Source organism: Arvicanthis niloticus, chromosome 8 (assembly GCF_011762505.2).
Source record: "Arvicanthis niloticus isolate mArvNil1 chromosome 8, mArvNil1.pat.X, whole genome shotgun sequence".
Lineage (NCBI taxonomy): Eukaryota > Metazoa > Chordata > Mammalia > Rodentia > Muridae > Arvicanthis > Arvicanthis niloticus.
The window spans coordinates 2,606,156-2,623,052 of NC_047665.1; the positions used below are offsets into that span (position 1 = coordinate 2,606,156).

Genomic DNA, 16,897 nt, shown 5'->3' on the forward strand with positions numbered 1-16,897 from the left:
GACTCAGGAGTTAATTATATGGTTAACACCAAAGATACCTAACTAAAATATTCATTCAAGATAATTTAATTTACTGTGTGGCCAACATTTACCTAAAAGTATTCAAAACAGAAACACAAACTCGCCATTCCAGCAATAGTACTTAAAATGTCTAAGGTCTTATGTGTGCTTAGGATATAGACTTGAAGCTTAGTCCAGAAGGCCAAGGAGATAAGTGACAGCCAGTATTTTTTCATTTGCCTTTCTAGGTTACCCTGTATTTAGAGAAGGATAGGAGTCTTTAAGATGTCATAAATCTCCTAAAAAGACACATCCATATGACAAAAACATGGTGCAGAGGCAGGAGAGTTCTAATTCGTACCGATTAAATAGTCTATAAACAGGAGGATATTGTTGAAAGAAAAATGCTCTGAACACTTAGAAGTAAAGCAACATGTCAGTAAGATCCGTGTCTGCCTCTCCATACTGGTTTGGTTTCACCTGGATTTACACAGGTCTCTTGCCTGATGTTGAAATAAGTGATTTAATCTGTGCAGCTGTCCTGCTATGTCACAGAGACACTTCCTTCTTATCATCGACTGCCTCAGGCTCTTATGCTCTACTCAGCTGCTCTTCAACACTGATCCCTCAGCCTTTCGAGGAGATTATGGGACAAATATTTTCCATTTAGGGCTCAACATTCTGCATGTTTATTGTTCGATGCATTTGGATAGTTTGTGAATATTAGTGCTAATCATCATCTACTGCAAATAGATACATCTATAAAAGGGGTGAGAAATGCAGTAACCTATGTGGATAATGATAAATCATTAGAAATCCATTTAATATTATGTCCATTTAGTAATATATTGATATGCATCCTATGATCTGTTTAGTAATAGGTTCTTGGTCCTATAATGTATCAGTTATAGGTTTATCTTATAAATAAAAAATGATTGGTTCCTCTCACAATATTCATGCTACTATTTCACCAGTGAGTATTTCTCACCAGGCTGGTTATTATTGTGTCTCACACACTACATAGCTGCATATGACTGATGTTAATTTCTTCCTTTGTTAGCTAGAATAACATATTCCAAAACTAAAAAACAAGAGAGTTGAGATGAAATTTTCTGGAAGGTACCAGCTTAATTTCTATATGTTCTATTATTCAAAGAGGTGATGACTTCAGAAATATGTTCTTATAATCATATTCTGGGGGTAACCAAGAGGCTTGGTTATAGCCTGTATCGTGATAGCTATATAGGACCTCAGTGGCTAAAACCTACAAAAGAAGGTACTTCACACTGATACTGGATGTTTTATTTGTTAGTCTCCAGTGTCCTATATTAGCACACTTCTTCCTTATACAATAACTGTTTTATTCTCTCTCTGTCTCTCTCACATGTGTTTTTATGCATAAACAATGAATCTTGTTTGAATGCTTACTTCTAGGATTTTAAGAAACTTCAAGTCATGCAAATGCTCTGATTTCATATTCAATATTTTTCTATGGAATCCCTTATTTTAATGCATCACTAACAATCATCCCTTGTCTTATAAATTTAAGTACATATGACAATCACCCGTAAGTACATTGACAGATAGCTGTAACATTTTCTAAATACCTTCCAAACAATATTATAAGTGCCATAGCTCATATAATTTAGAGTGATAAGAAAATAATGTAATAAGTAAATTCCTAGAAATGGAACAACTTCCAGAAAGATAAAAATATGCACATGAAATAAAGTAATTAAAAATGTCCACTTTCTCAAAGTTTACAAACTAGTACATTTTTAATTTTTTTCAAAATGTCCTACATGAGTATTGTATGTTTATTGTTGTGCCTCTCACTTTCTCCGTGCAATCTTTACATGTTTCCCAATCCTTCTCAAATTTGTGACCTCTTTTAAAATTATTATTGCTACATATGTAAAAATAAACACACACACACATACACACACACACACACACACACACACACACACACACAGAGAGAGAGAGAGAGACAGAGAGAGAGAGACCATATCACATAGCTAGGTAAATTTGATCATCTTATGCACCTATATTTGGAACTGATAACTTGGGAGTAAATAACCACCCAAGAAGGTTCCTGAAGAAAACTGCTTCTTTATCTCAGTAGCCATTGATTCCTTTCATCACTTAATCTATCCTTTGTGTAGTGTGAAATTTTCTCCATCCATACTGACAAAATACCTGTAGTTACATTGTGCAGGCCTTTAAAAAAACCTTAATGTCCATTACTAAAACCAATCGTATTATATTTTATGAAGATTATTTTAGATATATTTTTTCATTATTGAACTCTCCAGGTTTTCTATATCTGAACTCCATGGAGTCTTCTCTTCAATCTCTCAATTCCTTTAAAAAATTAAAGATTTCTTTATTTTATACATATGTGAGTACACTGTCTCTGTCTTCATGCACACCAGAAGAGGGTATCGAAACCCATTATAGGTGATGGTGAGCCACCATGTGGTTGCTGGGAATTGAACTTAGGACCTCTGGAAGAGCTGTTAGGGCTCTTAAACCCTGAGCCATCTCTTCAGCCCAAATTCCTTAAAATTTTAAACACCAGTTTAAACAAACAAACACTAACAAAACATAGCTCCAGTCAGTTCAATGCTTTGGTCAATAAGGGCTTTCTAGATTTAAGTTGGAATTTGTCAAAGAGACAGTGAATCTTTCTCATCATTGCTCTAGGAAAGACATGATTTTTCTCTTGTGATTCAAATCAAGTAAACACTGGAAATCTAATGGTGGATATTGGTCAGTTCATTACTGGGGCACCTTGAACTCACAGTTACTGATCTGTTTCTTGTTCAAATGTACAAGCTCTGAAGGCTACCTTAACTGAAGTTCCTTTCACTTAATTATATACCATCAAATACCCATATGGTGTCTGATTTGGGATCATCCGTCATTAAGCTGAGTTGATATTAAAGAAAAATGGCTCCACACATCTCAATCTACACCTTGGTACATCAGAGAATTAGATATCTTTTGCAAAGATGAATTGTTCTTTCACAGTTGCTTCTCACATGCAAGAACCTGGAAATACAGGGTAGAAGGATTTTTCTACCTAATGTCTGTGTCTTAGAACTTCTAAGGTTTAACTATGTTTAACACCACTGAAGACCCAAAGCAAGGTGTTTGTAAGGAATTGATAAGAGACTAGCAATGGATGTTCTACTTTTGTTGCAACCTTAAAGACTTCCATGGTGGAAGAATGGGATCACTGAACATGTGCTAGCAACATGAAGTCCTGTCCTATTTACTGCAAGAAGATATGCATGCTTAAGCTGCTCATACAGCATCTGTCTCCTACAAACACAGGGCTGAATTAGTATTCTAGTCATGATTCTCTAATGTAGACAGGTATCTGTACTTTGTTTTTCTATCTTCAGTACCAATACACATTCTTCAACCTCAAACAAATATAGCCAATAACCATCTTAGTGGAACATATGAGCTGTGGTAATGTCGGGGACCTCACTGCCAAATGTTGGAACTTGCACTGCCAAAAGCTTGGGGGCCAAAATTGTTAGAACCTGCCCTGCCCCAAGCTTGGGGGCTAAATTGTCCTGGCTGATAGTGCTGCTCTGGTCTGCGGGTCAGGGTTCAGCAAGAGAGAGAATGAAGGCCGACACGAAGAATGGAGACCAGACAGAGTGTGATTCAGCCCTGTTTATTCTCATGTCTCTCTCCTCCAGTCTCTCTTCTTCTCTCTTTCCAAGTTCCAAGACCCTAGTTCCAAGTCTCAAGTCTCAAAATCCCAAGTCGCTAGTTGTTGGGAGAGGACTTCTAGCAGAAAGCGGTTATCATTCTTTGCAGTCATCATGAGCCATATACCCTGATAAGAGACTTGTTTTTCAAAAGCCTACAACAGCTGAGCACACTCTCACAAACATCTTGTTTATCCCACATATCTTGTTTTGCTGTTTAGTGACCCCAGGTGCATGGTGCATGTGGTAAAGTGTCTTCAGCTGTGTTCCCCTGCTTGTGCTTATAAATACCCAGGATTTCTTTGCAATAGACAAGACAAGAGACAGTAAAGGAGACTTGACTACACACCCTGTTTTGTATCCATTCTTCACGTCTCCTCCCCTTCTTCCCCCACACTCTCTCTTGCTAGACCCTGACCCACGGACTGGAGCAGCAGAGCAGTCCGGGACATCTCATCTCTAATTCCAAGTCACTAGTCCTAAGTATGTAGTCTCTAGTATTTCCAAGTTCCAAGTCTAAGCTGATTGTACTTTCTTCTGTGTGCCTCTCACCTTTTATAAGTCTCACATCTTAAGCCACACCTTTAAGTCTCGCACACCCAAGGGAAAATCCTGGGTATATAAAACAAGATGTTATCAGAGTGTGCTCAGCTGTTGTAGGCTGTTGAAAACAAGTCTCTTGTCAGGGTATTTGGCTCAAGATGGCTGCAGGAATGATAGCCGCCTTCTGTCAGCTCCCTACATGATAAAAATATAAGTAGGAATAATAAAAGAACTTCCTATACATAACTTCAAAATAATACAGCACAAGGCAGATAACTTCTCTCTTGACAAAACAGTGCTAACTTGTGACATAAAAATTATTTTTTAAAGTTACAATGAGGGGCTGGAGAGATGGCTCAGCAGTTAAAAGCACTGACTGCTCTTCCAGAGGTCCTTATTTCAATTCCCAGCAACCACATGGTAGCTCACAACAATGTGTAATAGTATCTGATGCCCTCTTCTGGTGTTTCTAAAGACAGCTACAGTGTACTTGTGTACATAAACAAACAAATAAACAAACAAACTCATGATGAACTGATGGATCTAGAAGATAGATAATGAATGTTTAGTCAGATAATAGTTTAATGAAAAGACATGTAAACAATTCAGTCATAACTCCTTAAACCTTATCGATCTATGACATGAGATGTTACCTTAAACTTACTATGAATCTATGAAATTAAAAAAAAGTGTTTAGGAAATCATGTAATCAATTGTACTGCTGTAACAATTCTACCTGATAGTAATATGAGGTAATTTTTTTAAAGAAAGTATACAAACTGAAAACAGCAATATGGGGTTGTTGCAGCTTTTTTCCCTAGACTACATCTAGAGTGCATGTGGTTTTTTCTGTGTGCCTTACTTTCTTTTCCTTTCTCTCTGGCTCACAAAGAGTTAATAAACTCTGAGCCTTTCACCTGATTAGTGAGATGCCCAGGAGTCAAAGAGAAAAGAGCAAAAGCAGCTAAACTTTCCTTCTTAATCCCCTTCTGCTATAAGCAGAAGCTAACAGCCACAATCCAGCAGCATTTGACCACAGAATAGCAAAGAGTTACAGAGTTAATCACCAAAGTTATCAGTTTTTCTCCCTGTTCACCAACGCAACCCTTTACTGTCTTCCCCTGATACCCAAACTTGATGCCAGGCTGGACCCCACCAGAATGGGAATTAATTTTTTTTTTTTTTTTTTTTTTTTTTTTTTTTTTTTACCAACTCCACATCTGATAGAGGACTAATACCCAAAATATATAAAGAACTCAAGAAATTAAATATCAAAAAATCATTTAAGTTAAAAATGAGGTACAGATCAAATGAAAGAACTCTCAATAGAAGAAACAAAATTGGCTGATCAACATTTAAAGAAACCTTTATTTTTAAAGACTTAATTTGTTAAGGGAAATATAAAAATAACATTTTTATAGAAAACAAATACAAACCAGTGTATGGGATCATTTACAGTAATGGTCATGTCTTACAAGAGTAGTATGTCACAAAATTCACATCACAACTGGCTTTTCAATGACTGCAGTGTTTTATATACACAGCAGTGGTCAACTGTTTTGAAATGAAAGTGCCTCTTCTCTACATGTTGTCTTCTGTCCATTCCTTCCTTGTCACCACAAAGAAGTTCACACTTTGGGGTAAAGGGCATATGTTGCAATTCCACAGTGGTTTCTCTGGTCTTTGGCAATCTTCATATAGCCTCTATTGCCCCATCGAAGACCCATACTGAAACAAATCATATTTTCCATTTAGTGAAAATTACACAGCACAGTGGATTACTATAAACTCTTCCTCATTTGAGCAGTGAGCCAGAACACAACATAATAAAAATCATGAGAAAAGACAGAGGGTGAACCTCTTAGAACCAAGAATTTTCTCACATATAACTATGAAAATCTCAACAAGAAAATGATGACTACTCTCCCCTCATGGGTGGTTCAGAAATAATGATTGTGTCATATTTTAGAAAATCAATGGCACAAGTGTGATATTAGCACCCAAGGAAACCAAAGGGTCACTACTGTGACCTTGCAGTATGAGTCATTTATTCTAGCTGTCAAGATACCAAAGAGGGTTATGCCCTGCCATGCAAAAGGAAAGAATCTTGCTGATTCTAGAGTTCATTCTCTTGGTTAGTGTGTCTACTCTTTGTTTACCAGTTATGTCCTACCTCTGGGAATTCAGACAGGGTGTTAAGGCTACTTGGCATTTAAGTTTTATTATTTTTATTTATATATAAGTTTATATGAGTGAATGCTTTGTGTTGGCAAAATTCAATACCTATACTGATAAGTGGAAGACAACTGAAGAAGACAACTCATGTATATTTATGGTCTGTTTATAAGCAAACACGCATACACGTGTCTGTAAACATGTATGTATACACACACACAAGCACACAGTCATATGGGTCTATATGCACACACACACACACACACACACACACACACACACCCCACTCACATACATAAGAGAAAAAAGTAAAAAAATGTTTTTTTTAAACTTAAGTGGAACAATATTTTCTAGGACTTCTGCAAACTGTCACTAGAAACTGAAAAATATCTCCTTCCAACACCAAATATAAATAATATTGGCAGTTTATACCTGTTCTTGACCAGCCAGTATTTCCTGCCATCTGATTCTTCTCCTATGAAGCCATAGCCAACCAGTAACATAGCATGGTTGACAGCAGTACTACTGCAGTTGGGCTCATAATATATACCTGAAATATAAAATCCATAAAGCACTGAAAGGCCCAGGAACCTGATAAAGACAATGGTCACCAACAATAAGTGAGCTGTTTTCTGATTTCACTGAAATGACAGAAATTCCAGTAACCATAGCATCGGTCATTAACAGGAACCCTGATAAAAGTCCTCATTAGAATCCAGAGAAATCGAAGAGATCGTGAATGAGCATAGAAGATGACTCGTTCACATTTTGTGTTTTCACAGGTAAAACCCCTTTGTAAGCAAGCACCCCTGACCACAAGATACTTAATTCAAGACCCTCATTAAGTTATTCTAGAAATATCATTTTGCTAAAAGTTTAAAAGCCATACCACATGTAGAAAAATGAGAAATTAAGTTAAAACAGTAAGTTTTATGGATTATGCAGTGCTTACATGCAAGGGGGAAGTCATATCAAGTACAAATGATACTCAAGATTATTGAATGGATAGCTATAAAATATGCAAACCCATATGAATACATCATGTTTTATATTTTGAAAATTGGTCTGTTGAACAGAAACTCAATGGAACATCACAGATTTGTTCAACTAATATCTAAAAGGGCACAGGCTTACCTCTTTTATAGAACTGGAAAGAGTCATGCCATGCATCGACTGCAACAGAAATGGGCCCTATAGTTGCCACCGCATTCATTAGGGCATCCTCATTTGCTGGGACAAACTCAAAGCCTGTGATATTAGCAGTAGAATTATGTGGATTGTACCTGCATGATCCTTCCTTTAAAACATAAAGTGTTAATAAACCAGGTTACTTCTCTCTGGGCTCTGTGGAGCAAGAGTCAGAACAACACAGTCTTCGCAGTTGAGCCTTCCCACATCAGGACTTTTATACATTATGCCAGAAAACAAAATGATACTGGGATATTAGGAACAGAAAATTATGTTGTCATTGACATCCTTTTCAGTGTCACTGTTAATAAGAATTTTTCATAGTGAAGAAGTGTATATTTCATTTAAAGGTTTTACATGTTCTCCATGTTTGTAGAAGTAGGATCACCTACAAGGAAACCATATCAATAGTCAAACCTGTGAAGACAGTACTGCAATAACAGCCCTGACATGACAATAGCATAAAGAATCCCCTTACCTTTTCTTCATATGGATAGGATGCCTCAGATGCTAGACCTCCATTTTCCTTCACATACTGCAATGCAAGGTATGTATTGCCTATGTAACAGCCCCTGTTGCCTTGAGGTCTAGAGCAGTCCACTAGGTTCTGTGCACTCAGAGGGATCAGTTGGCCTGTTTTCCGGAACATCTGCCCTTCTATGGCACCAGTCACAGAGAAAGCCCAACAAGAATTACATTTGCCCTAAGCAGAGAACAAGAGACAATCATTCACAAACAAATATCAACTCCACATCAGAAAGCTTAATACTGTGTCAGAAAATGACCCACTGGCAGCTGATGCAAGCCTGTTAAGGGAAGGGTAGTCTTCTTTGGAGACTTGACTGCTGGTGGTTTGTTCATGCCACAGTGCTCATTGACATTCATGCACATAAGGGCAGGTTATAAATAGTAATGAAAGATGACATGAAGTCTAAAGATATGAGAGGACACTTGGTGGAGAGGCAATTCTAAGGTAATGGTGGGTGGAAATGATTGATATGCCTTGTATAAAAGCACAAAATGAATAAAAATTTCATAAAAATGAACTCACTCAATCCACACAGACATGCCTCTTCCCAACTTCCCCAGTGGCTGATGAAGATGGGCATGTAACACAGTAATACCTGTCTCCGCACAGGGGTAACATAGCCTCTCTTTTTCCAGTTTATAAAATTGGGCACATCAACGGACAGACGTTTCTGGACACTTTTTCCTCTTTTGACAGTTGGGATTGGGATTTCAGTCATCAACTTTCTGAATTCTTCACGCGTCTTTAAGAGAAAAAAATACATAAAACATTGAAAAGCAAAGACACCAATGAATTGAAGAGAAAAACACATTGAGATGTTAGTATGTAATGGTCACCATGTCACCAAAGGCATTCATTTCCATGGTGAAACCATGCTTCCCCAAGCCATTCTCCCCATTGTGCAGTATGATCTTTTTCATATTTTCTTCCCAAACTGCTCTTCTCTGTCCTTCTTCCTCCTGTAAATAAAAATAATGGATTACTTGTTTTTAACCACTACAGAAGCTGAGGAAATACTGGCTGCAATAGGTAAAGAAAAACCAGAAAGAGAGATAGAGAGATAGAGAGATAGAGAGATAGAGATAGAGAGAGAAAGAGAGAGAGAGAAACTCAGGACACTGAAGCAAACCATTTGCCACATGTCTAGGAACAGAGATCATGACCACCCTATGCTCACCTGAGTTTATGTCATTCTTAAAAAAAAAAAAGACAGTTTCTAAGACCTTCATTATACCCATAACCCCCATAAGCAAGCTCTCTGGGTTCCCTGTGGATAGTTCCAAAATTACCAACCAGACTGTATGTTTTTCCATGTTTTATTTTCCACCTCTGCCATTCAGCATCAGAAACAGGATCAGGTGCTGGTGAAGATGAGGCCATTCCCAAGCACAGAATGGCCAGGAAGACAGCAGGAGTCATATCTCAAGGATGTAGAGAGGGAGGAGAAAGGAAGGCGTGGCTACACCAACACTTCTAAAATGCCTTCTTACACCTTCCTGAGAAACAAAAACATCCATGGTAGATACAATTATTTGAACTATCTTTCCAAATATTTATCCAAAGATTTTGGAAATGGCTAACTATATTTTTGGCTTAAAGGGGTTTTTTTTTGTTTGTTTTGTTTTGTTTTTGTTTTTTTGTTTGTTTGTTTGTTTGTTTTTGTTTTTGTTTTTGGTTTTTCGAGACAGGGTTTCTCTGTGTAGCCCTGGCACTCACTCTGTAGACCAGGGTAGCCTCGAACTCAGAAACCCACCTGCCTCTGCCTCCCAAGTGCTGGGATTAAAGGTGTGTGCCACCACCACCCTTGGCTTTAAGGGTTTAACTTGGCTTTAAGGTTTAACGAATGACATTTCCTGTGTCCATAAAAAAGCACAGCATGTGGAAGAATTGGAGAAAGGAGAAACTTCAATCCAGATGTAATATATGAGAGATAAATATATAAATAAATAGATGATAGATAAATAGGTAGACAGGCAGATAGATCGATGATAGATAAATAGATAGATAGATTACAGGTGGATGGATGGATGGATGGATAAGTGGATAGATGATAGACATAGATAGATGGATAGATAGATTATAGGTAGATGGATGGGTAAGTGGATAGGTGATACATAGAGATAGATACATAGAGATAGATAGATAGATGATAGATAGATAGATAGATAGATAAATTATTGGTAGATGGATGGATAAGTGGATAGGTGATATATAGAGATAGATAGATAGATAGATAGATAGATAGATAGATAGATAGATAGATAAATTATTGGTAGATGGATGGATAAGTGGATAGGTGATATATAGAGATAGATAGATAGATAGATGGATAGATGATAGATAGATAGATGATAGATGATAGACAGATGATAGGTGTGAGAGATAGATAATAGATGGAAAGAGGGAGAGAGGAAGAGAGATGCAGCACATGACAATTCTAGGAATAAGAACTGCATATGTAATAAAATTTATCAAGATAAAAATGTTCAAAACTTATAAGACTATGGATTTGTGACATAGCTAACCTAGGATTTGTAATAAAGCAAAGCTTCTCTTACATAGCACAAGGTTGCTTCATAAATTGGGGCCACATGGCACCATATTCCTGCCTGACATACATTATTAGATGGGCTTATTTTGAACATTAACCCTTGACACTTCCTTACAAAATTGGGAAAGTTCTACAGCTCCTAATTCATCTGTCCTACCCTTAGGTCTTTGGAACAATACACATTACCTCAGTGAGGAAAGAGTTACACAGAAAAGCCATTGTGAGACACAGCCGGCTGTGAAGGAGAGATACTAGAGAAAGCCACTACTGGGATTTCAGATCAAGATATGCTGGGTCTCTTAAGCCATGCCCTCTATAGTTCTTGACTAGAGTCAAACCACCTACTATTACATCTACTCATGCCAATCATGAAAAGCAGCTTTCATCCAGTGGTGACATGTAAGAAAATTATCTCTGTAGGCCCAGGATTAGATGAACATGTCCCTACTCTATATGGTACCAGATGTCAGTCTTCACAGACAGAACCAGACTTTCACATAATGGAAACCTGTACAAACCTAAACCCAGGAGATGTCGGGTTTTCTCCCTACCTTCCCCACCCTTCTCTACCTTCACACAACAGGGCTACTGAGGTTAAGAAAATATTCTCATTCCTGGGTCATTGATTGAGAATCCATGGAATCTCGCAAGGCTCTCTCCCATGGACACTTACTTTTCTGCTCTGGTGGATGCAGAATGTCACCTGTGGTGAACGCTGCTGCCTCAGTCCACTGCACAGCCTTCCAAAGGTTACTGAATTCCCAGGATCTGGGCCAACAACACTTTACTCAGGCTTTAAATCCCAAGTCTCTGTGTAGTCAGTCCCACCCTTCAACCTTTGGCTTCTTCTGCTCTGCTGTGTAGTGATGTGATTAGCCTTCAGGCTACAGACCTACAGGCTCTAAGTAGATCTTATCCTACTTGTCCTGAAGGGGTGGCTGTGGGCCAGATAGTTCATTTTTCCACAGTCAATCACTTCATACGTGACATTTTGCACAAAGAGTGGGTCAATGAAAAAATGGTTTTCTATCATAAACGAGTACCACATTTCCTGTTTAATCTACAACTAGGGTGAAATCCTATGAGAATAGAAACCTGGGAATAATGTTTTTGTGCCCTCAAGGTGTAACAGACATGACTTTCATAGGAATCTTTAGGGGAAATTTATTCTCAAACAAGACAACATTCAAGACTAAAACCTAAGAGGCAAGGTGAATTTCCTTGCTCTCAGAGTTCCCTGAAACTGTTTGGCTTTTCTTTACTTCAATTTAAAAGGAGAACCTATTGGCAAGAACTATAAAATGTCAATCTTTTAACTGGGTAGCACATGTAACACCTGAAAGTTCCCACTATTACTGAGTATATGTACATTTCACTGGCTTTAGGGACAAAAACATTGCTGTGCAAGCATCACCAAGTAGATCTCTGGGAAGATTTACTTTTCTTTAGAGAAACTCTAGACTTCTTAAACTAAACTCCTCTAATACATATCCTCAACTACAGTACTCCTCACTTCAATTTCTGTTTAGGCATTTGCCTTACCATCACCATGTTGAGTTTTCTTACAATCACCATATTGGAAGTACTTTCTTCTGTACCATTATTGAAGGTGGACCACTTGGAAAAAATTAGACCCCTGGAAATACTGTCAAAATATCATACTTTTCTAACATTTTATAATTTCTATTATATGGGATCATAGTTAGGGTTGCTATAAAGAAACAACATGACCATTCTTAAAGAGGAAAACATTTAATTGAGACTTGCTTACAATTTCAGAGTCCATTTTAATACTCTCTCATGGTTTGCTGCTCTCATGGTTACATGCAAACAGATATGGTGCTGGAGAAAGATCAGAGTTCTACATCTTGATCCACATTCCTGTCACATTGGGAATGGCTTGAGCATCTGAGACCTCAAAGTGCAAACCCTAGTGACACACCTTCTCAAAAAAGCCACACCCACTCCTACAAAGCTACAGCTCCTAATAATTTCATTGTCTATGGGTCTATGGAGGTCATTTACATTCAAACCAGGACACATAGGGATTTCATATTATGTTTGTCCATTGATTGTGGCGTTTTCAGCTTCCTTAGAACAAGAAAGTAATATATGTTACCTATCAACCCTATAACCTACACTACCAAAAGTACATAAAATTTAAACTTATCCAATATGTTTCTAAATATAGAAGAAATAGTGAAGGATTTTTAAGTAATAATGAGTACACATTATAATGCCTCTAAGTCATTTGTTATGTATTTATTTATTCAACATCTTTTGAATTCTATCTTGCCTGATCCATTCAGCTCCCTGGAATTTTGCAAACAACAGCTGTCTGTGTTCTAGTGTCATTTTATTCCCATTAAGACTCCTATACAAATCAGTATTGCTATCTGATCACTCTTCAAATATGATCAGGGTTCTCTTCCTCCACTGTGACCCATTTGAAGCCTGGCCATTTTCCAGCTATCCCTTCAATTCTGATTCTGTTTTGCTGGCATCCTTTTGCATTTTCAGATCCCTAACCTTCTACTTGGCTACAAACTGAGATTGGGCAATTTCTACTTCACCCAATTTCATCAGCAAAATGCAATGATTAGTGATATTAAATAATTATTGTGCCACTTATCATCTTAATGAACATTCTAACCATTGTCTTAAATTATCCTCCAGCATGCATGAGCTTTAGATGCAATTTATTACTAAGAATCTGTGTCTAAGCCATCAGAATCTCTCATCTCTACTCAACTCATTCTAGTCACCTGAATCTGTCCTGAATTTTCAGCAATTTCTCCTCATTGTGATCAACCACAAATTACTGCATACTGTAGACAGGTGTTGATCTCTAGGATAGAAATTGACATCTCACCCAAGAAAACAGAAGATAGTGAAGCTGTTAGAACTCTGAATCCCTTAGTGTAACCCAAATGTCAACAGAATATAGAGGGTTTTCTCAAAAAATAATAGTTACATTAGCAGATTGGTTCCACAACCCCCCTGTCCACCAATAAGGCAGAAGCCCAATGTCTAGAATATGAGCACAGGATAGAAATCAGCTCTGAAACGGTTCTTTTATTTAATTTGTTCTTTGAGTATTTCATATAATGTGTTTTGATCTCATTAATCACCCTCTTTACTCTTGCTAGATCTTTCTCACTTTCCTACCCACACAAATCTGTGTCTTTATTATTTAAACACATCAGCAACAATTTTTACCCAATTTATACCTTTCACTGGTATAGTCAGCTTACCAACGGCTAAAGTGTAAGAAAAAACTCAATCACCCACTCCAAGAGGCTCAAATTGCCAATAGCACTATGGTTAATGGTGAGAATCTGTGTCCACAAACCCACTCAGTGTTGACATTTGATCTTGCTTTGATTTGCATTGTCTAGTGCATCCTGTGACATTGTCTGTGAGTTCACATTTGTAGTTACTTGTTATGTCAAAACAGTTCCCTTTTAATCATCAACTACCCCTGGCTTGGACACTCATTGTCTACACTTTTCCATAATGAGTGTTACATATTTAAAGGAGAAATATGACATATACATCTCCAATTATGACTGGGCATTCCAAAGTTTCCTACTCTCTGCATCTTGACCAGTTGTGGGTCTCTGTGTTAATCAGCATCTACAGCAAAGAGAAGTTTCTTGGGTGAAGACTAAGAGATGCACTAATCTATGAATATAATAGGAACTTATAGAAGTTTCTTCACTACTATGACCATGCATTAGTTATTTCTCTATTGCTATGATAAAAACCCATGGCCAAAGCAACCAATTAAAAAAAGTATTTCATGCTGGGCAGTGGTGGCACACGCCTTTAATCCCAGCACTTGGGAGGCAGAGGCAGGCAGATTTCTGAGTTCGAGTCCTGCCTGGTCTACAGAGTGAGTTCCAGGACAGCCAGAACTACACAGTGAAACCCTGTCATGAAAAACCAAAAAAAAAAAAGTATTTCATTAAGCTATAATTTCAGACGTTTACAGTTGATGGCAGCAGAAACAACTGAGACATCATATGTACACATATTAAGGAAGAAGCAAAAGAGACACTGAAATTAGTACATGCCTTTTGGAACCTCAAAGTCTGACTCCAGTGACATAGCTTTTCCAATGAAGCCGCATCTAAACATTCCCAAACAGTTCCATCAACTGTGGACCAAACATTGAAACATATGAGTCTTTGGATGTCATTATCATTTAAACCATGACATTTCACTCCTTGGCCTCAGTAGAATTGTGGGAATACCATACCTCAAAATATATTTAGTCCAAATTCAAAAGTCCTCATAGTCTTTCCATCTCAACCAGGGCCCAGGAGCAAGGCTGAACACCTACTATCACTTTATGGTCTCTGGGGTTCAAGACCTGTGCTCAACCAGGTACCCAGCTGCCTCTCACAGCCCACCGCCCCACAGTTCAATATCTTCTATGTTATCTTCTACAGATTCTTCTTCTTTTTTTATTTTTGTTTTTGTTTTTTGAGACAGGGTTTCTCTGTATAGCCCTGGCTGTCCTGGAACTCACTCTGTAGACCAGGCTGACCTCAAACTCAGAAATCTGCCTGCTTCTGCCTCCCAAGTGCTGGGCTTAAAGGTGTGTGCCACCACTGCTTGGCTCTACAGATTCTTCTATAGAGATATTCTCTCTTCTATCACTTGTATTCTGTTGGTGATGCTTATATCTGTAACTCCTAATTTCTTTCCTAGGTTTTTTCATCTCCAGACATCTCTCCCTTTGTGATTTCTTTATTGTTTCTATTTCCATTTTAAAAACCTGGACAGTTTTGTTCAATTCCTTCACCTGTTTGATTGTATTTTCCCATATTTCTTTAAGGGATTTATGTGTTTTCTCTTTAAGGGCTTCTACCTGTTAACTTATGTTCTCCTGTATTTCTTTTTTTTTTTAAGACTGTAATGATATGACTTTATTTTACACTAGGTAGGGGGCACAAAGCAATCCTCTTTAATAAAGTTGACAATTAGCTTCACTTAGAACATTTTAATAATGCACATTTAAAAAGTATTTGTCTTGTTTTATTTTTACAGGAAGGGTGATATGTAGGAGGAGCTAAGGGGGAAGGAGTACCAAGAGGAAGAGATGGAGTAAGGAGAGGAGAAGCTAGGTGATGAGAGAGAGAAAAAGAGAGAAAGAGGGGGGCGGACATGGAGGCAGATGTTCACGTGTCTCCACCAAAGATAGTTTATATATCTAGGTTGGGTATTGGGTTACACTTCTGATTGAGCATTACCAAACTTATAAAGCCTTTGATTAACAATAATAAAAAAGTATTTGTCTTACAAATCTTTCTGCAATGCAAATATACAACAGCTTGGAAAACAACATATAGAAAACAAAAGCCAGTGTAAAAAGACAGATTAAAACAACAAGAGTACAGGTTTGATATGGCTCGGATTTTACAGCTTTCTTACTACATCATGTATGTCAGAGATCTGTTCCTTCAGCTGGCTCCATTGTTCCATGTTTAAAGAAATCTCTTTTCTCCCTGGTTTCATTTCGCCTTCTGATCCCATCCATTATTCTCTAATATCAATTAGAAATTTTCCTTTAAATTTCTGAACACTGACATATCTCCTCTTTTCAATCTGGAACATGTTATCATCTCTGCTTCTGCTACTCTACTTGGAGGACGCCAGGGCTCCAGAAGTCTCATCATGCTTCTGCTTCTGCACAGGTTTCTCTGAAACAACTTGCTTTTTCCCCTTTAGCTTTTTTTCCAACTTCACTGTCAGAATCACTGCCTGAAGAGCTTGAAGAAACAAGTTCCTTTGATTTAGTCATTGCTCTGCTCCAGGTGTCCAACAGCCTTTAGCTCACTTGCTTGCTCCTGACTTTCATGTATTTCTTTAAGAGGGTTATTTATGTCCTCCTTAAGGTTCTCTATCATCTTCACGAGATGGGATTTTTAGGTCCAAGTCTTGCTCTTCAGGTGTATTAGGATATACAGGGCTTCCTGTGATGGGAGAACTGGGTTCTGATGGAGCCAAGTGGCATTGGTTTCTGTTGCATATGTTCTTGTGCTTGCCTCCCTATAGGTGTTAAATGGCCTTTTTGTCTCTGACTGGATCCTGTCCCCTCTGTGTGCCTGGGAGCCTGATTATGTTGGAGCACCTGAGAGTCAAGCTGTCTCTGGGTGTGGAAGGGGGTCTGGAGTG

At 37.9% G+C, this 16,897-nt stretch overlaps 1 protein-coding gene and 1 pseudogene across 1 annotated transcript; both read right to left on the reverse strand.

Annotated features, from left to right (window-relative positions):
* Positions 1-5,899: 5,899 nt before the first annotated feature.
* LOC117713941 (cathepsin M) lies at positions 5,900-9,582 on the reverse strand. Its single transcript, XM_034510493.2, has 7 exons — positions 9,457-9,582; positions 9,000-9,122; positions 8,759-8,905; positions 8,113-8,337; positions 7,581-7,743; positions 6,879-6,996; positions 5,900-5,999 (listed from the first exon to the last, which is right to left on the reverse strand). The coding sequence occupies exons 1-7, from the start codon at positions 9,580-9,582 to the stop codon at positions 5,900-5,902; spliced, it is 1,002 nt and encodes a 333-aa protein (XP_034366384.1).
* A 6,556-nt stretch (positions 9,583-16,138) lies between these two features.
* LOC117714372 (activated RNA polymerase II transcriptional coactivator p15 pseudogene) lies at positions 16,139-16,523 on the reverse strand (annotated as a pseudogene).
* Positions 16,524-16,897: the final 374 nt, after the last annotated feature.

Bases quoted from the DNA above. Each gene is read 5' to 3' on its own strand.
- LOC117713941 (XM_034510493.2), bottom strand. From the start codon at position 9,582: ATGACTCCTGCTGTCTTCCTGGCCATTCTGTGCTTGGGAATGGCCTCA. The intron at 8,338-8,758 runs GTATTACTGTGT...TTCTCTGCTTAG, and splicing joins TTACCCCTGTGCGGAGACAG to GGCAAATGTAATTCTTGTTG. The intron at 7,744-8,112 runs GTAAGGGGATTC...TATGTTTTAAAG, and splicing joins CCTATCCATATGAAGAAAAG to GAAGGATCATGCAGGTACAA.